Here is a 23,347-nt window from a genome sequence, read left to right on the forward strand (position 1 = left end):
TGTTGTTTATATTGAATTAAAAATAAAGATTGATTAATAACTAGGAGGACATTTGTATCTTAAACAGAAGAGAAGCTGAAACAAAAACATATTTATTTATGTTCAACCATGAGCACAAGTCTTGAGAATACAATATTTGAAGAGAAGCTAAGATATTTCATACTACTAAAGATAGTAGGTTAGCTAAGGGTTGTTCCTTGAAACTGATCCATGGCGGTGGAGTATTTTACTTGTCATTGCTATTTTTTTCATAGTAATGGTACACTGCTGCACCTGATAGCACTGCTAATGTCAAGGCTTGTGCGTGCATCCTGTTTCCCAAGTATTAGGTAAGTAGCGTATAAATAATATAGATTGATTAATTGATGATGATGATTAAGAAAAATAACCTGGCATGAATAAGCCTAAGACTTGGCTTGAGTGGAGTTCTGGCTCTTGAATAAGCTAGTGAAGCACCCACAGCTGTAGCCCACACTGTCCCTGTAAACCACAAAATTTTAATTAATTAGAAACATAATGAAATGAAGAGTAGTACTCCTACTAACCAATGCTACTCAGTTTGTGCTCAGAAATCCATGATTGCAAGGCCTCCATGTTTGATAATGGTGATGAATTTGGTTTGAAGGTATTTATAGATTTAAGAAAAAAGAGTATTGGATATTGTGTTTCCTGGGGTGTGGCCCCCTGTTTATGATCAAAGATTTAAAAAAGGAGTATATTATATTGTATGATGATGATGAAATCAGTGGGTTTCACTTACCCTGTTTCTCACCATATGTATCCACCAAACAAAAAACATGAAGCCGGTGGTTTTATCTCTAACTGCGCTCTGACTTGGACCCCTACACATATATAGTTTGTATCAGAATTCCTAGAAATAATAGTAGCTCAAACTTTGGATAACATTTACCAATTTCCTCTTCTTTTTTTTTTTGGTTTCCATCATTAACTTTCCAACTCAAAACATAACACTAATACTTAAAATAAATTATCATTGAATCTAAAACAAAATACTACTATAAAACAAAATACACAAATGCAACTTTATTATTTTGATTAAAGATTTGTTATGTGACTAAAATAATGGAACTCTAATTTTTGTTTGGATTGACTTTGGTCTGAAAAGAAATATATAGTTGAAATAAATAGTCTCTGAACATAAAGGAAAACAATAGAGAAAACGCCACGAATGTGTACTACTTTAGCTATATGTTTATTTGATGTAGTCCTTTAATCATTTTAAATTTTGTCATACGGTCTTTTAACTATACGCTTATTGATTTTAATTCCTTTATTATACATTATTTTTAATCCTTTAAATATTTAAAAATTTATCAGATTTGATTTCTGTCTAACTTTTACGTAAATAGCTTAGATTTATATTAATGAAATTTCATGCTCCATGAAATTAAATTCTTTACCATTTTTCTCAATCGTTTGTCGCTTCCCACTACTATTTCTTTAAATACTCTTATGAAAGAAATTTAATCTCAACGATTCAAAACAAAATTTATGAGAGAATAAATATTAATCCTTATTTTGATTTAATGAAGAATAAAATGAAACATATTATTGGTGCTAATGATTTGAAATGCTAAAATTTATTATAAAAAGAAAAAAGATCATTATCCGTTAGATGTGACATGAGATTTATTTATATTTAATGAGAACAAATTTCTTGAAATAATGAGGATAAAATTAAAATTTTATATATATATTCTTATTCTTTCGTCATTAATTTATTTTAAATCGTCGATGTTAGAGTTCTTTTCACAATAGTAATAAAAAGAAGAAATAGCAGGGAGAGAGTAAAAAATTAAGTTCCCGGAAGCATGATTTTCATTAATATATATCTAAGTTGTGTTATATAAACTTGATAGAATTTTAAATAGTTAAAACACTAAAAAGAAACTATTTTAGACATACTCTAACATTCAGGGACCATTTATAACATTTTTAAAAATTAGATATATAAATATGCCCAATACTCAATATTCTTGCTACTAATAAAGACTACATTGTGGAATGATCTTAGACGTCAGGTTTTGAATAAACACGCTGCATGAATTGAAGGTTCCATTGAATTATTGAAGGCATTTTTACTAGAGGGATCCTTTGTATTTTATTTTGTATCCCTTGTACGTTTTAATCTTTATTCGCTTGTCAATAGTTGGAAAAAAAAATTAGTGGTAGAACATTATCAATGGAATCAACTATAAGCTAGAAAATATTAAGATTTTTTATTCAAAATATAAGATATAATAATTTATGATAAAATATATAATCATTTTATTTTGCGTTTTATTGAAGATATTAACTAGTTATAAAATTATTTATTCCATAATTTATATTTTAGTTATCGAAATAGATTACATATATAGTTATAAAAATAATTAATCTTAGTAAGGATCCCCAATGCTAGTTGCAGGGAGCACTTAGCCGACACAACTATTTAGGCCGTCCGATTTCCTCAAATCTGCCACATTTTGCTTATAATCAATAACTAATTAATAGATTATTGTTATCTGAAAGTAAATTAGTGACTAATCAATCTTGATTCTTAATTATTAAATTCGAGTTTCTGCACTTTATCCAGACTTCACATGGCAAAGGTTCATTACTCTAGGGATGCCATGTTTTGATATTTGCTTTCTACTTCTTTTTTTGCTCTTCTTTTAGTACATTAATATTCGATCGGAAATTTAAACCTTAAATCTTCTTGTTAAGATCCTTGATCTTCACCATGTGAGGACCTTCAAGATGAGAGAAGAGAAGAGAAGAGAAGAGAAGAGAGGAAATATAATGTTTGTGTATTTCCAACTTGTATTCAACAACCTGTACATACTGTATTTATACACTTCATTAACAACTTTTAACAAACTCTAACTACCTTTCTAACAATATAACTAACAAGATACAACTAACTAATTAATGGAAAATATCTTTTTTATTTAACATCCTCCCTCAAACTGATGCTTTGAATACATCCTTCAAGCACAGTTTGGTCATTAAGTGTTCATGTTGTTGCCTGCCAAGACTCTTGGTTAATAGATCTGCCTGCTGTTCCTTAGTAGAAACATAATGGGTTTTGATAACACCTTGTATAATCTTGTCTCTCACAAAATGACAATCAATGTCAATGTGCTTAGTTCTTTCATGAAAAATGGGATTTGCTGCAATCTGAATAGCAGCTTTGCTATCACAATAGAGACATATTGGAACCTCAATACTGATTCCCAGCTCTTTATACAAACCAATCAACCAAGTTACTTCAGCCACAACAGAAGCCATGCTTCTAAACTCTGCTTCAGCAGAGCTTCTAGCTACTGTTTCTTGTTTCTTTGACTTCCAAGACACTATAGCACTGCCAAACTTCACTAAGTATCCTGTGACAGACCTTCTAGTCTGTAAACAACCACCCCAGTCAGAATCACAATATGCTACAAATTTTCCAGAACTATCTGAGGGCATTAGAAGACCAAGACCTGGAGCATTTTTTATATATTTCACTACTCTTAAGGCAGCATTCATGTGAGATTGTTTGGGACTGTGCATGAATTGACTTAGCACTTGCACTACATATGCAATGTCAACTCTAGTCATAGTAAGATATAATAACTTTCCTACTAGCCGTTGATATTGAGTAGGATCAACAAGTAATATATCTTCATTTGTAGAACCTGCTTCCTTAGTTATAAAATCATCATAGTCAACTGATGTAAGTTTCAGATTTGTCTCCAAAGGTGTGTTAACTGGTTTAGTGCCACTCAATCCCAACTCACTAATTAGTTCCAATGCATACTTCCTTTGGCTCATCACTATTCCCTTTTGTGATCTCACAAATTCAATTCCAAGAAAGAACTTCAATTCTCCAAGATCTTTCATTTTGAACTTTAGCTTTAAGTCATTCCTTGTTTGTAGAATCAGATCTGCACTGCTTCCTGTCACCAGCAAATCATCCACATAAACCAAAACAACTACCAGCTCTCCTTGAACTATCTTGGTAAATAAGGAATAGTCAAAATGACTTTGTGAGAAGCCAAGTTGTATCAATGCATCAGTGAGTTTCTTGTTCCATTGCCTAGGTGCCTGTTTGAGTCCATAAAGAGACTTATGTAATTTGCAGACAACATGCTTCCCCTCCTGGCTAGCAAAACCAGAAGGAACCTCCAAATACACTTCCTCCACTAAATCTCCTTGAAGAAAAGCATTATGAACATCCATCTGAAAAATAGACCAATGGTTAGCTGCTGCCACAGCCACAACTGACCTGACAATAACCATCTTAGCAACTGGAGAGAAGGTCTCAGTGTAATCTAACCGTTCTTGTTGGCTATAACCCTTTGCTACAAGTCGAGCCTTGTACCTTTCCACAGCTCCAGAAGATGTGTATTTAACTTTGAACACCCATTTACACCCAATAGGTTTCTTTCCAGCTGGTAGTTCCACTAAGCTCCAAGTGTGATTATCTTGTAATGCTTGAATTTCAGATTGCATAGCAGCAACCCAATTTGGATCTTTAATAGCCTCAGTATAAGAAGTAGGTTCTTTGATGACAGAATAAGATGCTAAAGCAGCTCTAAACACAGGTGATAAGTGATCATAACTAACCACATCAGATACTGGATAACAACAATTTGCACTTTCTTTGCTTGTGGAGACATAGTCATGCATCCAAATAGGAGGCTTAGTAGTCCTGGAAGATTTTCTAGTAACAGGTACTGCTGGAGATTCAGAAGCAGAAACATCACCTATTGAAGAACAGAGATGAAACGTGAACCAGAAACAGAGAAGATCGAAGGAATATGAGATCGATTACTCAAGGCTCTGATACCATGTTAAGATCCTTGATCTTCACCATGTGAGGACCTTCAAGATGAGAGAAGAGAAGAGAAGAGAAGAAGAAGAGAAGAGAAGAGAAGAGAGGAAATATAATGTTTGTGTATATTCAACTTGTGTTCAACAATCTGTACATATTGTATTTATACATTTCATTAACAACTCTAACAACCTCTAACTACCTCTCTAACAATATAACTAACAAGATACAACTAACTAATTAATGGAAAATATCTTTTTATTTAACACTTCTTATATAAGATATTGTTATTGCTCTTATGTGTATTTTCATTTTGCGATGGTATCAATTAATAACAAAGAAGTTATGATGTGAAAACAAGTTCTTAATTTCATAAAAGTTCGATATTATGGTGACATAACATGTAAGCTTGGAAAACCCTAGGGGATATAGAAGGTAGGCTTGGGAAGCCTTAGAATGACAAGAGAGTCGAATATTAAAATATTAGAGTTGACAGCGGAATAAAGTAGGGGGTTGAATTCAAAGTATACTAATTTATGAGTATTATATTTCAGATGGTTAATGAGCACGTGGATAGAGACTTGGGGTGGTGTAACTTTCACATTGCATGTTTTCTTTTATGAATGTCTACTTTATATTACGTGGTAGGTTCGAGTTGATCGATAATATATATCAATACGAGTTATTTGTACTGATATTCATATCACTTGATATAGTCTGATTATAAAAATTCAGTGATATTTCATAGCTGAAGATGATAATGATCTCTGATAGCTTTCACTTCTCTTACTTTATGATGGAAATTGTGTCGTTTCGATTTGAAAACGTAAATTTTCCAATTTGATTTTTCTTTTAGTAGTACTGATTTTTTTTTGAGATCAAACATTTTCTTCAATACATTGAGATTCCTTCATCATCTACCCAGAAAAAAAAATGAAAATTAAAGTTTGTAAGCCTACGCTCATGACAAGTATAAACTCTACTTAAAGATCACAAAATAAGATGAATGTATACGAACGGACATGGACAATCCACATACCACATGGTATACAGTCCACAAAGAGGATGAAGTCAGCGACATCAAGTCATCAACAATATAATGGTGGTCTAGATTTGCGACATCAATGATGGTGGAGAAAGAGTCGTTCACTTGTTTGTGAGAATCGCAGCATATGATATTGGTGAAGTAAAATTTATTTTTGAGAGTGAGTACTATGTTTGAGTTTAGGAATTTCAAATTTGAATTGGATTGGGTTGGATTGGGCTTAGATATATAAATTTGGGCCAAATAATGATAGATTGTACCGTTCTGTACTGTGGTGGCCTGCAAATTAGAAGGTATTCAAAATTTCGATTAACCAAAATATAATATTTTAAGAATTAAAAACTGATTCGAATAATTAAAATTATAAAATATGCGATCGAAACTAAACGAACAAATTAAACTAAAATTTAAAAATTTCAGTTTGATCAATTTGAACCCAAGGACGGACACACGTAGACGGTTTTGGGTGCTTGATTCCAATAAAAATTTTGTATATATTTAGAGAAAATATGAAAAATACGATATTAAACATAAATAAGTACCCATTGAACAAATCAGTCGTGGCGCATGGTTTTTGTTTGAAATATAAAGTTTGCGAAGCAAGGTTTGCCTCAAGGGTTTGAATCCCGTCAGCTCATCCTTTTTCTGCGAATTTTTTACTTCCTTTGACTTTTTTCAGCTAATTTTACACCACTTTTTTTTTTAACTTTTTTTTTTTTGAAATGAAATAAGTGTCAAAAACACACCTATATTATTCACTTTTTTTTAGTTTCATACCTAAGCTATTGAGAGTGTGAATTACATACCTAAACTATCATTTTTTTTTTAATTTGAGAAACACACTTCAGTGGTGAGTGTAATGCACTCTCTTTTATTTGAAAAAACCTTGACACATGACATTCCACATATAGAAAATATTTTACCTAGATAAAAAGTAAATAATAAAATATTAATTAAAAATCAAAGATTATAGTATTACTATCTATATAAAGTTAAATTATTTTTCTTACCCTACTTCCCCACCTCCTCCACGTATCCCTCCCCTCCTCCCGACAATCCCCATCTTTTTTTAAAAAAAAATTATTTATAAAATATTTTTAAAAATTTCATAATTCATCCCCCCCACCCCAATAAAAAAAAAAGACCACCCACTCATCCCCCCTATAGAAATCAATATTATTTTATTTTTAAAAAATAAAAAAAGAATCTACCCTATCCTACTTAATTCTTCGCTCCTAATTTTTTTTTTTTACGTTTTTCTCATTTTATGTTAGCTATGACGTACGTATCTTTTTAGAAAAAAATTTCTACTAGTGTACCGAATGTGACATAAATAACTAAAAAATTAAAAAAGGTCTTGTGGCGGCAAGTAAAAGATATTTTCGATATGTATACCTAAACACTGAAAAATAAATTTGAAATGGAGGGTTAAGAGGGATGGGTAAAATTATTTTTTTAAGAAAATAAAATAATATCTCAATTAGTATTCGAGGAGGGGAAGGTGATGAAGTAAAACAAATGAAATATTTTTATAAAAGAAATTTAAACAAAATAAAAAACTTTTAAGAAATGGTGGGGGTTGTGGGGTGAGAGGAAGTGATGGCGTGAGTAAGAAAAATATTTTACATTTTATTTTATAAAGAAAATAATATTTTTTTATAATAGTTTTTTAATTTTTAGTTTTAACTAATACGACTAATCTATTTAATTTTTGCCAAGGTTGAATATTTTGTCCATGTGGAATGTGATGTGAAAATTCTTTAAAATAAAAAAGAGAGCGAATGTATTACACATATCATGATGAGAGTGGTATAAAAAAGATGTGTGTTTCTCAAACTAAAAAGTGATAGTTTAGGTATGAAACTCAAACTCTTAATTGTTTAGGTATGAAACTAAAAAAAATGTATAGTTTAAGCGTGTTTTTGGCACTTATGTCTTTTTAAATTAAGACTTCTTTTACTCTGAATTTGACATGTTTTGACTTTTTCTATTCTTAATTAGTTTAGGCTGACTTTTTTTTTTAAAACTATTTCTATGCTTTAAAATCATTTCCGCTGCTGGCTTTTGAGGTTTTTTTCCTTAACAGAACACGAAATCATACTTCTTCTTCTTCTTGTCTCAAAGAGAAAGCAACCAACCTAACAACAAACTTCAAGCTTTTTTCTTTTTAAAATTCAAAATATAAAAACAAGGTAATAAAATTTGATGTTTGATTAAAGTCAGATAATTAAAATAAAAGGTTTGGGGAATTAGATTTGGAGTTTTCATTGCTTATGGCCAGTGACGGTTTCAGAATTTAAATGATATATAATCCTAATAACAATCTTACTAGTAGGTGATTGTGACTTATAATTGAAGGTTGTTTTTTATGATGATAATATTAGTCATTTTTTTTTTCTTTTTACTTTTTTTTTATCAAAGAGTTTGAGTTAATATACGTTAATTTTTTTTTTATCAAAGAGTTTGAGTTATTATATGTTTATACTATGTGATTGCATTATATTAAAAAAGTGACCACTAACAACCATTAAATTCTGAATCCGCCACTGTTTGAACCGAAATATGTCCACCCCTAAGTGTTAGTATGTTTTCTTGTAAAATAATTTTGGAGTGTCAAATCAATTTATGGTGATTTAATAAACATTTAGGGTGTTAGCTTATAATTTGTATATTTTTTCGCATATTATAACCAATTTTGGATTGAGAGTTCTCTTATCTAGGTGTTAGAGTAGACGTTTGTACGACCCGATGGGTTGAATCACAAAGGTGTAGAGTGAGAAATCTTAAAATAGACAAAAATATATATATAATAATTTTAAATAATTCTTATAAAAATAAAACAAATAAATAAATGGTCTAAAAAGGAAAGTAACAAATCAATCAAAATGGATGGAGAGTATTTTAAAAAATAGGATCGTGAGGTGAGACATTTTACTTAGTACATGAAGAGACGTAAGCCTTAAGACATGAGAGTAAGTCTCATGAATCTTTAAATTTTTAATTGATAATATAATAAAATAACACAAAATTATAAAAATACATTAATAATTTAAACTAACTAAAAATATGATTAAGGAAAGTAATAGAAAATATATCTTCCAACATAATTTACAAGTATAAATAATGTAATGATAGAGAAATTATTATTAGATGCAAATCAACTCTAATATTTTAACTTTCTAATAATAAATTAATCGTTATTTTAGAAAAGATACTACTATCATACTATGTAATTCCTTACGAAAGAAAATAATTAGTAAAACTTATTATTATTATAATTAAAAGATCATTCCATTATTGAATAAAAATAAAATTACTTTCAAATAACTATATAACAAAATATGATAATTTTGAGACATATGAAAAAAATAACGAAAATCAATAATAAGTGAAAAAGTAAAATATCGCTATTTATTATATTAAAACAAAAGTTACATAATATATTATCATCTCAGTGTTACTAAATAGTAAATATGTGATACTATAACTTGTTTTTTGAGTTACTCTAGATCTTCTTATTTCTATAGATGAAAAATATTATTAAGTATCATTCATTCCGTTTCAAAAAGAATGATTTCATTAGTATGTTTAAAAAATAATGACCTTTTTTTTTGGTAAACTTTAACTTTTAACTTTTCACGTGATATGTTTAAGCCAACAAAATAAAAAAGTATTTTGATACATTTGACATAACTTTAATTTTGAATTACAATATCAAAAAATCTTTCTTTCTTTTCTTAAACTCCATTTCAAGTCAAACTAGATCATTTTTTTTTAGACGAAAAAATTATTTATTTATTAAAGAATTATAAAAGTTAACAATATTAAGTAAAGAATTCAAACACATAATTATATAAAATTCATAAAGTGAATCCCACACATTAAACATTAGGTATGCTTAAAACACTTGTCTCGGATAAATAGTGTCAAAATGTTTGCTGGAGCTTGCCCAGGGTCCCAACATCGCCTTTGATAAAACACAGATTAGCATTATTAATTCCTCAATTATTAATGCGTGCTGTGCATAATACGCTTTTTGAACCAACCGACCTCTGATGAACAACTATGAACACACTAGAGGATTCCAACAGAGAACTTGTCCTGAACTGAACCCCATAAATCCACTGATAGTTTTCAAAATTCTTCCCGCCAGCCAACTGATTGTTAGCTTCTTCAACTGAAGATTGATGGTTTGAATCCATGGCTACTCAAAGGAATAACCCAAACTGTTCTAAATCCATGGCTGATCAAAGGAACAACCAAAACCCAAACAACTCTAAATCTATGAACAAGAAGAGGCAACCATTTGCCGACATATCCAATTTCAATCTTATACCCACTTCCACCCTCCGTAAACTTTGTTCCTTCTCCTCTCCTTCTACTTCAAAACCCCAAAATGCTATTCCAAAACCCCCAATTTCTGATTCCAATTCTTCAAAACCAAATTACAAGGAGGCAAACTCTGAAACAAGCGTCCCTTCTTCCGATTTCAATTCTGTTCAAAACCCTAATGGTATGATTTTCTTCCCTTCTTTTAATATAAATCTGTATGTATATAGTTGCTTATTTCACTTTATTTTCTGGGTTATGTCATTTAGGTGTATTTTACCCTCTTTGACACTATTGCTTGCTTACAAACAGCTTCTGAACATTGTTCCTTGTTATCTGATCTTCTTGACTCATGGGTTTATGTTGTATTAGTGGGGTTCCTTCCCAACATTATTAGGATTAAAATGTATAGTGTTAAATTATTATCTGGAATGATGAAATTGATTATGGAAAAGAAATCAATTTGTTTTGAAGGCTATTATCTTCTTTTCCTTTTTAGAGTTATCACAGCGCAATGATAATACCATAATGGACAACTTGTTCCGCCATTTGCGATATCTACTGTGACGTTCTGAAAGTCAAACGTTATGAACCAAATTAGTAACTTTAGTTGCATTTGTTGTCTTGAATCCATCCAAACTTGTGAAACACGAATTTCAGCAATCTTTTCGTAAAACAATTACTATTTTTGAAGTCTTTAGTTTAAAGTAATGTTACTATTGATACAGTAATCATAATAACTTATAACTGTGTGCATGTGAAGATTCATATAGTCTGTCCGTAAGTCTAGCTAAAGTAGGAGGTTGTGTTAGATTAAACGCAAGTGTAATAATGGTCATAGTGTGATGTATAAAGGAATCTTTATATATTCGCAAGTATGATGTGAAGATGCCGACCCCTAGAAATTTGAGTTCTATGTTGGAAAGCAAATTGCAAACGTGTTCCTGCCATTTGAACAGAAGCAATCTATGTAATAATTAACATTGATTTGTTTGGTTCCTCATTTTCTGTATAAGCTTGGCTTCTCATCTGGTGATGTGAAAATTATCTCACTCCAGTATTAAAATGATAAATTCAGGGGATCGTGCCACTATGCTGTTGTTTTGCTGACCTTTCAATGTCTATATGTTGGCATGCCTACAGAAAACCTGTCTAATTTGTCTCTTTTTTGTTACTCAAGCTGGCAGGGGTAATGAAGCTGTACTGTATAATCGAAGGCACACTACAAAGAAGTCCAATTTAGAAGCTACTGCTCTGCCCTTCACTTCCAGTCATGAAAACAAAAAAGACAAAAGGAAGGAGATTGATGTGCCTTGCCTTTCCCTGCCTCCTCCTTCAGTTATGAAGGATAAAGGGAAAGCAATTGCTGAGCCTTTCAGTAGCTTATCCCCTGAGACTAGGCAAGATAAGGGGAAAAGAGCAGTTGTTCTGTCTACCCCAGTTTCAGGAAATAAAGCTGTAGATAACAATCGAAGGCAGACTGCAAAGAGGTCTAATTTAGAAGCTACTGCTCTGCCATTCACTTCCAATCATGAAAACAAAAAGGACAAAAGGAAGGAGATTGATGAGCCATTCCTTTCCCTGCCTCCTCCTACAGCTATGAAGGATAAAGGGAAAGCAATTGCTGAGCCTTTCAGTAGCTTATCTCCTGAGACTAGGCAAGAGAAGGGGAAACGAGCAGTTGTTCTGTCTACCCCTGTTTCAGGAAATAAGAAGACGAAAGGTATTCATGAGCCTTTCATGACTTCTTCTCCTCAGAAGGTAAAATCCAAAGCTCAGGCAATTTCTCTTGAGCACTTCCCTTCAGATGAAAAAGCAGCTGAAGGAACATTTGGTGCATCGACTGGAATTCGCTCATCTTTAAAGAAAACAAGGGGAAAAGGGATGGTAGATGCTTCAGTTTTTAGCTGCCCCACCTTGCCAAAGAAGAGAACGAATAGGTCTCTCTCTATCTTTCATTGCTTTTCTATTCATGTCTTCTACATCCATGTAATCTTGAGGGAGCAGTTTTCTCCCCTTTTCAATAATATCAGTATTTTTCCTTTTTTTCTGAGGCTAGTCACATGCGATATGAAGCTTGTTGTGATGGTGTAGTTTGCTGATATCCTGTACCAAATATAGTTTGTTAGGTGAGTGAACTTTTCATGCTCCTAACATGTAGCAGGCAAGTTTGGTCAATTAGTTGTACCTCTAGTTTTCACCCTGAAAAATTGTCTCTGGCACGTCTCAATTACTGTCTATCCTTTTTCCAGCTTGGGCCTGGCTGAAAATTTCTGTGTTGGCAATGCATTCTACCTAATATTAATTTCGTTATCTACCAGAAGTAGCATTATCTTTAATAAATTGGGCATTTCAAAGCCTCCACAGCTGCTTGATATGTAAGATAGTCCTGCAGCATGCACATTGGCAACAACCTCCTCTAGCCCTCTTTTCTTTCCTGCAGCATATCTTTAGTTAGGGCGTTTGTGTTTAGCATTGAAAAAGACATTATAAATGTGAACATGACAGCCTAAATAGTCAATGCTGATGCTCTCTTGATTCTTGTTTCTTCTATGTAGGAGGGAATTCGGTGGAGTTGGTGATATTAAACCGTCTGGATCATGGACGGATCCTACTGGAAAGCGAAAGAAGGTTTGTCAACAATCATCTCTTTTTCTACTGATCTCTAATACCAAGTATCTTTCACTGGACTCCTTAGTAATCCTCTTCATTGCTGTTTAAGATCTCAAGGACATTCACTGATAATGGGTATTGACCTTCTTTAGAGCTACCGGAGATAATATGCTAAATTTTGTTTCATTCATGTGATCATATATTTGCACAATTAGCTCATATATGTAGGTTACATGTGAGAGACTCGTCAAGGATCCAGTTGACATTCTGAAACATTTCTTTCTAAGAGGTTGCAGTAGCAAGCCTAAGCTTACATGGCTGACCCCTTCCTGATTTTCCTTCACCAACCATGTAAACCTAATATTAGGGGAATATGTATACACTAAAATATGACTCAGTGAGATACCTAAAAGTGTGTGGCTACTGTTTGAATCTAGTCATTTTTTCTGATATCTGCTTGTAGAATGGATGCTGTGTAATCATTCTTTTATCATAACCTAACATTTTGGTGGCTTGTAACTAAAATGCCTTTCAGAAGAAGAAACCTGTGGTTGAAGAGTCGTTGCCACAAGATTTTGTCAACTACTGGCGAGAGCATTTTAAAGAGATTGATGAGTTTGAATTGCTAGAAGAGGAAGCATCATATAGTGATTTGGAATAGAAAGGAGAGGAATAGTGCTTGTCAGGAAGCAAATCTAGTCTGACCAACTGATCCCTGTGTATAGTAATGTACATATACTTCATAAACGTGCTGACTGACATAGTTATCAATGATAACCTTTTGTAGTTGTTGTAACTGTTATTGTCTGAGGAAGGGTAAAATGCTCTTTTCGGCTGAATAATTATCAATTTCACGACACACAAACTCACATTTGGAAAGCCATAAAAATGGTGCATTTCTTTGATCAAACTAGCTGTTGTAGGAGGTCATAGTTTTATGCCCTTTTCTTTTTGTCATGAGAATCATACTCTCTCCGTTTAAAAAAGAATGACCTCCTTTCATTTTTAATCTGTTTTAAGAAGAATGACCTCTTTCCTTTTTTGATGATATTTTAATTTTTACTTTCCACATGACATGTTTAAGGTCACAAGATCAAAGAACAATTTTGTGCAGTTGACCTAAATTTAATTTAGGACCAAAAGATTTAAGAGTCTTTTATATTCTTTAATTCCCTGTCAAGTCAAACCAGGTTATTCTTTGTGAAAAGGAGAAAGTACCTTTTTATTCTCGAGCAAGGGAATTCATTTGTCAAAAGGAGAACTGGAAAAAATCATTAATATACATTCATCAGCTGCATACACAATTTGTTCCAAGTGTGCCAAATTAATCCTTCAAGTACATAAGGCTGGACATAAACATCGGAAAATCAAAACACCGAATTGAATTGAATTTTTTTGGTATTTTGATTTTGGTTTTTCAATTTTCGGTTCGGTATTCGGTATAAGTTTTTGTATATTTCGGTATTTCAATTTGATTTTCGGTATGTAATTTGTGTTTTTGATTTTTTGGTTTATCGAAATATATTATATTATAATATATATTTGTATTATATTAATTGTTAATGTTAAATAATAAATATTATAATTTAAAATAAAAAATTAAAAAGTAAAAGACACTTTTTTGATGTAACTATTTTGGCCCATTAAGTTGAAAAATAATAAAAAAAAATTTATAAATTCTGAAATTTTAAAAAGCCCGCTAAGAAGGCCCATTACAAAAATCGAAATAACAAAATCAAATTGAAATAATATAAATCGAATCAAAATAATAAAAATCGAATTGAATCGAATTATTTCGGTTCAGTGTCCGATACACGTTGTACAAGAATCGAAAATAAAAAAAATCAAAAAAAAAAAATCGAAACCAAATCGAATTACCGAATGCCCACCCCTACAAGTACACTCACAACTTAAACTTCATCTTTGAACTTTTTGACAACAACACACTAATTGAGGCATTCCTTGCTTGTCAATCTCTTTTTGGTTATTCTTCTTCTGCGACTAGTGGTAGACACAGTAGCCCATGGTAGAAATTCGTGATGTCCACGAATTTTGATCGCCGGAAAATTCCCTCATGGAGTCTCTATTGAAGAAAGTGAATTGAAGTTTCCAACTTGAATACGATTCATAATCTTCTACAACTTATGAAATCTACATAAGTCATTATTGTTCTCATCTTCTTGTTCATCCACCACCTTGCAAATTATAATTATTAGATGCATGCAAAATTTGGAGCTACATAGCCAAGGGTAATGGAGGTGGTGCACGTAGTGACATGCATCACATTATGTTTGGGATGTTTTTACCCAACAAGAATTTCCAAATAAGGTCACTATTGTAAGAGCGTATACCCTAGCGTCAGCTAGCTCATCGTGGGAGCGTATAACATAGCCTTATTCATACACGAGTTTATATAAGCAACATCTATAGAGGTGGATCAGTTAAATTAACAGTACTAATCAATATAATTCAGCTTACTAACTAACAACATGCATGGTTAACTGTTTTACTAACTGATGTAACTAACATGTTAATACTCCCTTGAAGCTGGAGGGTCAAGGTTGCTAAACACTCCAAGCTTGACAAGTATTGTGTCTTGGCCCCTTGGTTAGCAAATCAGCATGTTGTTCCTTCGTATTCACATAGACAACCTTGATTTTGTCTCTAACAAAATGAAAATTAATTTTAATATGCTTGATCCTCTCATAAGTAATTTGGATTGTAGACTTGCTATCATTGAAAACAGTCCCCTTCAACCAAGTAACTCAGCCATAAAGTTGCAACAATAAGGTGTCTATATTCAACTTCTGTTGAACTTCTAAATATAATTTGTTGTTTCTTTGTCTTCCAAGAAATTAGAGTTCCCAAACTTGGCTGCAAAACCAGTAACTGACCTTCTACCTGGTGTTTGGACAAGCAACGCAATCAAAGTCACATCAACAAGTAAGCTGCTGAGTATATGTAGATTCTCATAATTAATATATTGTATCCTAGTGAATTCTTTAGGTACCTGACAGTCCTTAATGCGACCTTCCAATGATACTTCTTTGGCATCTGCATAAATTGGCTTAAGGTTTGTACTGAGAAGCTAATATCATTTCCAGTTATGGTCATATACACTAGAGTTCGGAGCCTAAAGGGTATAAAATGTTAACAAAAATTTCAAAATGGTATATGAATTTTTTTAAAATCAAAACGGCAAAATCGCTGACTAAGTAGCGATTTTGTCCGCCGGAAAAAGTAAAATCGCTGCTATAGCAGCGATTTTTTAAATTTGATTTATAATTTTTTTAAACAAATATTTTTTTAATAATATTTTTAATATGTCGCTTCTGAGGAAAGCGATTTAAGTTCAAAAAGTTTTTCAAAATTATTTTTTGCTTCTTTTTTTTTTAAAGTTTAAATCAATTTTTTTTTTAGAAATCAAATGGCAGCGATTTTAAATCAAAATCTTTTAGCGATTTGATATTAAAAAAAAAATAAAAAATTTTAATTAAAAAAAATCGCTGCCTTGGCAGCGATTTGATTTAAAAAAAAATTGATTTAATTTTTTTAAAAAAAAGAAGCAAAAAATTATAAAAAATAATAATTAAACTTAAGTCGCTGCCTCAGCAGCGACATATTAAAATAAATTTAAGAAAAATTATTTTGGATATCGCTCCTTTGGGAGCAATTTTGTTTTAAAAAATTAAAAAAATCAAATTTAAATTTTACTTTTTTCAGCGGACAAAATCGCTACTTCGTGAGCGATTTTCCCGTTTTGGTTAAAAAGATATTTCATATACTGTTTTGAAATTTTTGTTAACATTTTTCACCCTTTAGGCTTCGGACTCATATAAACTAACTTCTCAATCAACTTGTGATGTGCACTGGCATCACATAACATTGGTGGCTTATCATACTCTCTAGTTGTGAGCTTTTGATTGACTTCTAAAGGTGTGATTGCTGGTATTGATCCACTAATGAGTCCCATTTTAGAGATGAATTCCAGCACATAATCCATTTGATTTAACGATACACCTCTGGTATATCCATCTTAGAGTATCAATACCGAGGAAGTATTGTTGAAATTTATGAATTCACTTCACACCTTGATGTTTAGTATTTCAATATTGTCTCTTAGTTTCTCAAGAAATATTTTAAAATTTTGTAATACATGTATCTGTAATTGGTGATACATGTATCTAGTTAATTGTGCAAGACTTTTTGTTTTCTATTTTGAGTAGTATAAATAGTGATATAGTTGATGATTGTAATTAACTCAAGTGACCTTAAGTAGCATATATAAAACTTGAGCATTATCTAAAGATAATATTCTCCTTCCATATTTCCTACAAATTGGTATTAGAGCAGGTTTCATTCTTAATCTAGGGTAAGGTCAAGAAAAAAATATGGGATCCAAAACAAATGAAGGTGCTGATTCTTCAGTTGTTGTTACTCCATTTTTTGATGGAACCGATTTTGAATACTGAAAGATAAGAATGAGAATACATCCAAAAGCCGAAGGTTTGTGGACTATTGTTGCAAATGGCTTTGAAGAGCAAGACAAAGATGGTGAACTTACAACATATGTTGCACAGACTCTTCATATTTGCCGGCGAACCCGTCTTGACGCGACACAGGTGCGGGCGCGGGTGCGGGGTGCGTGTCAAATTCGGTCAATCCGATCTGACACTTTGACCAAAGTCGAGAAAATTTTTGAGAAAAAAAGATCAGTTTTCGGCGACGACTTTAGAGAGTAGGCGGAGCTATTTTTATGATGAAGCTTGAGAAAGTTAAGAGGAAATACAGTCATGTTCATCTTTCTTGAAGATTTGCAGAGTCTTCTTAGTTTTTTTTTTTTTGAAAAAGAACTCCTAGAGATGAAGGGTTTCTCGAAATACAAAATTTTCTACTTTCTCAAGTTTCATTATAAAAATATTGTCATGCCCCAAGCTACCCCCGAGACGCGAACACGAAACCTAGGACCACAAGTGATCCCAAGCTAACCCTGCTGGCATGATCATGAGCATACTAAAGATAATAAACTGATGCAGAAGCTAAATCATGATTAAATTTGAAAAGATGGGGAATACCTATATTCTATAACTGAGATATTTGAAAATAATGAGTTTAATACAAAGGAGATATTAACGCAATACTAAGCTGAATCTAACTATATATGAAAATAGCCTCTAAACTGGACTAGAAATACTAGGACAAGCCCCCAGCTAAATCTAGCAACAACTGAAACTAAATGACTAAAGACTGAAATGACATTCATGACTATTGTCCTCGGAGAATGAGGACTCACCACTGAATCTACTGAACTGGAGATCGGGAAATCGATCTATGTGTGATCTGGATGCTGAGAACCTGAACCTATATCACGAGAAGATGTAGCGCATGTATGCGTCAGTACTTGAAAGGTACTGAGCATGTAGGATAAAGTAAAGCTGAAATAAAATATAAGTGAACAAACAAAATAGCAAGTATAATAATCTGACATGATAAACTGAATTCTAAGCTAACTGGATGCAATGACCAATTTATAAAATGCTAAAACTGAATACTGAATATACTGATAAATGGTTAATGTAGAGAGTCTGACTGATCTGTGGGAGCTACTAATAACCGATAATAAAACCACATGATCTAAATGTGGAGTCCGATGTATATGCCCCATCGAGAGGACCCAATATACCCTGCCAGAGGTATAAAGACATGCTGGCGTGATCACTAAATTGATTGCCCACAGAGGGGACTTACGACGTACTTGGCTAGTAGTTTTGGGACTATTGGGTACGCTAAACCATAGTCCAACTCAGTATTGTGCTACTCCCAATGAATTCTATAAATTAACTGATTATATCTAAATTTCTGTAAATACTAGATAGCTCGAAGCGGAACATGCAAACTGAGAATGCAACAATTAATCTGGTAATTATGCATTTATAAGTGAGGCATGTATATCTGAAGTGTCTGAAATATCTGACCTAGCATATGTAATTCAAGAACTAAAGAAATACAAAGCTAGGGTTCTGAAATTCATGCAATAAACTTAATAATAACATGATAATCTGATTTGGAACATAAAACTAATAAATTCATGAAGTTCTATCAAAGTTCTAGAAACCCTAGGTCTAATTATGATATGGGAATCAAGAATCTGACTGAAAACTAGGGACCCAATGGGTGAAAGGAACCCACTAGTGAAATTCCACATACCTGGTTATGAAATCCACGGAAAAATACTTAAGTTTTGGGGCTGGAACTGCTGGAACTTGTGGTGTTCTTGAACTAGGGTTCTTGAGCTTTTTCTCCTTTCTTGCTTCTACTTTTCTAAGTTTTGATTTAATGATTTGACTTGGATATGTTTTAATTATGTTTTTAGGCTTAAACTGACTAAAATATGATGACTTAGGATTAAAACGACGTAACTTAGGGTTTAAACGGAGTGAGAAAGGTCAAAAAAACCCTGGAAATGTTGCTGTCAAACCAAACGACGGCCAGAACTGACGGTCCGTCGTCTGACCGATGCACCGTCGTTGGATCCATCGACCGGGCTATTTGTGTTCGATAGACCTTTACTAAAATAGGCACAACTTTTTGCTTGGAGGTCTGATTTTAGCAAGGTAGGTGGATATGGAAAGATAATTCAATTATCTATATATGGATAGGTCATGAGAAACCTAATTCATTTTGTGATAAGAGTTATAACCATTTGAAGTTGACCCAACGGCATTTTCCCTTAATTGTCTGCAAATTTTCCACCTATGGACCGTGATGGTCATCCATAGCACTTTTCAGAGAGTGGGTGAATGGGGGTCTTGATTGCTGGTCACGCACGGACTGTGAACCATTGTATGACCTACGGACTGTTGGTCCGTCTGTCGATCAAGACTTAGCACATTTTTCCCGGCTGAATTTTTGAAAGTTTCTGATCCCATCGACGGTTGTGCAGGACGGACCGTCGTTTGTCCTACGAACCATCGATGCCATCGTTGGTTGCACCTGCAAATTTTTCTGAAAAAAACTGATTTTTGATCTATTTTGGCTACGGGGTGTTACATTATCTCCCCATTGGGAACATTTGTCCTCGAATGAAGACTAAACTAGCTAAGATAGAGGGAGAGAGCTGCAAACCCCACTACTAAACACTTAGAACTGAGTTTCTAACTGAATTGAGTTTCGAGTACATGCAAATATGCAGAAAATGCAAGTACAAACTGAGGAAACATGATTCTAAGACTGAGTTTATGCATGAATGACTTGAAAACTGAAGAGGAATTATTACCTCAAGCTGGAGTGGAATTGGAAGGACAGAGGTGAGGATACTTAGATTTAATGGCTGCTTCTGCTTCCCAAGTAGCTCCCTCTATGGACTGACTTCTCCACAAAACCTTGACTGAAGCGACTTCTTTGTTTCTTAACCTTCTGACCTGAAGGTCAGGAATCTCAACCTGTACATCCTCATAAGAAAGACTATCTTTCACCGCCACACTCTCCAATGGCACTATAGAGGTTGGGTCACCCACACACTTCTTCAAGAGTGAGATGTGGAAGACGGGATGCACTGCCGCTAATTCTGCTTGCTACTCTAACTCATATGCCACCTTGTCAACCCTTTTCAAGATCTTGTATGGTCCTACATATCTAGGACTGAACTTCTCTTTCTTTCCAAATCTCATCACCCCTTTCATAGGTGAGACCTTTAGAAAAACCCAATCATCAACTTGGAACTCTAGTTCCATTCTCCTTACATCTGCAAAAGATTTCTGACGACTTTGGGCTGTCTTAAGTCTATATCTAATGAGTTGCACTTTCTCCATAGCATAAAGGACTGAATCTGGGCCTATCAAAGCTTCTTCACCTACTTCAAACCAACCAACATGAGATCTATATCTACGCCCATATAAAGCCTCATAAGGGGCCATCTGAATGCTGGAATGGTAGCTATTTTTGTAGGCAAACTCAATAAGAGGAAGGTGATCATCCCAACTACCTTTGAAATCGATCACACAAGCTCTCAACATATCCTCTAAAGTTTGAATGGTACGCTCTGCCTGCCCATCCGTCTATGGATGAAATGCTGTACTAAGGTTAACTTGAATACCAAGACCTTTCTGAAATGACTTCCAGAAATGAGAGGTAAACTAAGGACCTCTATCTGAGATGATAGACAAAGGAACCCCATGCAACCTCAAAATTTCATTGATGTAAAGCTTGGCATTGTCCTCTGCCGGATCTGTAGTCTTGACCGCTAAAAAGCGAGAAGACTTAGTCATCATATCAACTATCACCCAAATGGATTCATGCTGTCTACGAGTACGAGGTAACCCTGTGATGAAATCCATATTGATCACATCCCACTTACAAGTAGGAATATCGATCTCTTAAGTCATACCTCCTGGGTTCTGATGTTCTACCTTGACTTACTGGCGATTGGGGCACTTACTCACAAAATCTTCTATATCCCTCTTCATGCCATTCCACCAATAGACTTCTCGGAGAACGCGGTACATCTTAGTGGCACCTAGATGAATAGAATACCTAGAGTTATGGGATTCTGCAAGAATATGCTGTCTCAACTCGCCCACATCAGGAACACACAATCTACCGTGGTAACGAAGTACACCATCTCCCCCTTGGGAAAAAACCTCCACTCTCTGATTATGGACTGCACCCTTAAGTTCAAGCAAGATTGGGTCACTGTCTTGCTTTTCCTTAACCTACACTACCAAAGACGATTCTGCCCCATTCTGAACTGTTACACCGCTGTCTGATATGCTCATAAGGCGAAATCCCAAGCGAGCAAGCCTGTGAACATCCTTCACTAGCTCCTTCCTTTCTTCCTCAACATGGGCTACACTGCCCATAGATAATCTACTAAGAGCATCTGCTAATACATTCGCCTTACCAGGATGGTAATGCATACTCATATCATAATCCTTAAGGAAATCAAGCCATCTCCTTTGGCGAAGATTAAACTCCTTCTGGGTTGAACACATACTGAAGGTTCTTATGGTTAGTGAACACATCACGTGAACACCATAGAAGTAGTGTCTCCATATCTTGAGTGCAAACACCACTGCTGCAAGCTTGAGGTCATGAGTTGGATAGTTCTTCACATAAATCTTAAGTTGTCTAGAGGCATAAACTATCACCTTACCTCGCTGCATCAACACACAACCTAGGCCAACTCTGGATGCATCACAATAGATTACATAACCATATGAACCCTCTGGTAGATTTAAGACAAGAGCTGTAGTCAATCTAGTTTTTCTCACAATTATCTGACCATTGGAATTTGACCATCTTCTTAGTCAACCTAGTCAATGGTGAGGCTATGGATGAAAATCCTTCCACAAACCTTCTGTAATAACCCGCTAGACCTAAGAAACTTCTAATATATGTAGCAGAGGTAGGTATGGGCCACTGTTTCACTGCTTCTATCTTCTGCGAATCCACTTGGATCCCTTCGCTAAATACAATGTGACCAAGAAAAGCAACAGATTGCAACCAGAACTCACATTTACTAAACTTAGCGAATAACTGGCGATCCTTGAGATTCTGCAGAATGACTCTCAAATGACTTGCATGTTCTTCTTCACTCCTAGAGTAAATGAGGATATCATCAATAAAGACGATAACGAACAAGTCCAAGTACTATTTGAACACTCTGTTCATCAAATCCATAAAAGTTGCAGGAGCATTGGTTAGTCCAAACGACATAACCACAAATTCATAATGACCATACTGAGTTCTGAAGGCTGTTTTCGAAATGTCACTATCTCGACTCTAAGCTGATGATAACCCAATCTGAGGTCTATCTTTGAGAAATGGCTAGAACCCTGAAGTTGGTCAAACAAGTCATTAGTCTTGGGGATGGGATACTTATTCTTGATTGTGACCTTGTTCAACTGTCTATAGTCAATGCACATTCTGAGAGAACCATCTTTCTTCCTTACGAACAACACTGGTGCACCCCATGGTGAAATACTAGGTCTGATGAAGCCCTTATCTAGAAGGTCTTTCAACTAATCTTTCAATTCTTTAAGCTCTTCTAGAGCCATTCTGTAAGGAGGAATATTAATAGTCTAGGTATTTGGAAGGAGATCAATTCCAAAGTCGATTTCCCTTTCGGGTGGGACTCCGGGAAGATCTTCTGGGAACCTTCTGGAAATTCACTGACTACTGGAACTGAATCAAGAGTTGGGGTTTCAAGGCTATAATCCTTAACCCGAACTAGACGATAGAGATAACCCTTAGAGATCATCTTTCTGGCCTTAAGATATGAAATAAATCGACCCATAGGCGCTAAGCTACTACCCTTCCATTCTAAGATTGGTTCGTCTGGAAACTAAAAACGAACAATCTTAGTTCTACAATCGATTGAGGCATAACATGAGTGTAACCAATCCATGCCTAGAATGACATCAAAGTCTACCGTTTCTAACTCTACTACATCTGCTGAGGTGACTTTCTGAGAGACTGTGAAAGGGCAATTTCTGTATACCCGTCTAGCTATGACTGGGTCACCGACTGGAGTAGAGATTGAG

The 23,347-nt window shown here is 34.0% G+C and overlaps 1 protein-coding gene across 2 annotated transcripts; it reads left to right on the forward strand.

Moving 5' to 3' along the window:
- The first annotated feature begins 9,820 nt into the window (after positions 1-9,820).
- On the forward strand, positions 9,821-13,645 carry LOC107021400. Of its 2 annotated transcripts, none has more exons than XM_015222058.2 (4): positions 9,821-10,377; positions 11,374-12,133; positions 12,253-12,322; positions 12,752-12,820. In XM_015222058.2, the coding sequence occupies exons 1-3, from the start codon at positions 10,065-10,067 to the stop codon at positions 12,293-12,295; spliced, it is 1,116 nt and encodes a 371-aa protein (XP_015077544.1). In that variant the 5' UTR covers positions 9,821-10,064; the 3' UTR covers positions 12,296-12,322; positions 12,752-12,820. The 2 variants fall into 2 exon arrangements, with proteins under 2 accessions (XP_015077544.1, XP_015077542.1); XM_015222056.2 differs by lacking the exon at positions 12,253-12,322 and adding an exon at positions 13,342-13,645 and having other exon boundaries at positions 9,825-10,377; positions 12,752-12,824.
- The last annotated feature ends 9,702 nt before the right edge of the window (positions 13,646-23,347 follow it).

This window comes from Solanum pennellii, chromosome 6 (assembly GCF_001406875.1).
Source record: "Solanum pennellii chromosome 6, SPENNV200".
Lineage (NCBI taxonomy): Eukaryota > Viridiplantae > Streptophyta > Magnoliopsida > Solanales > Solanaceae > Solanum > Solanum pennellii.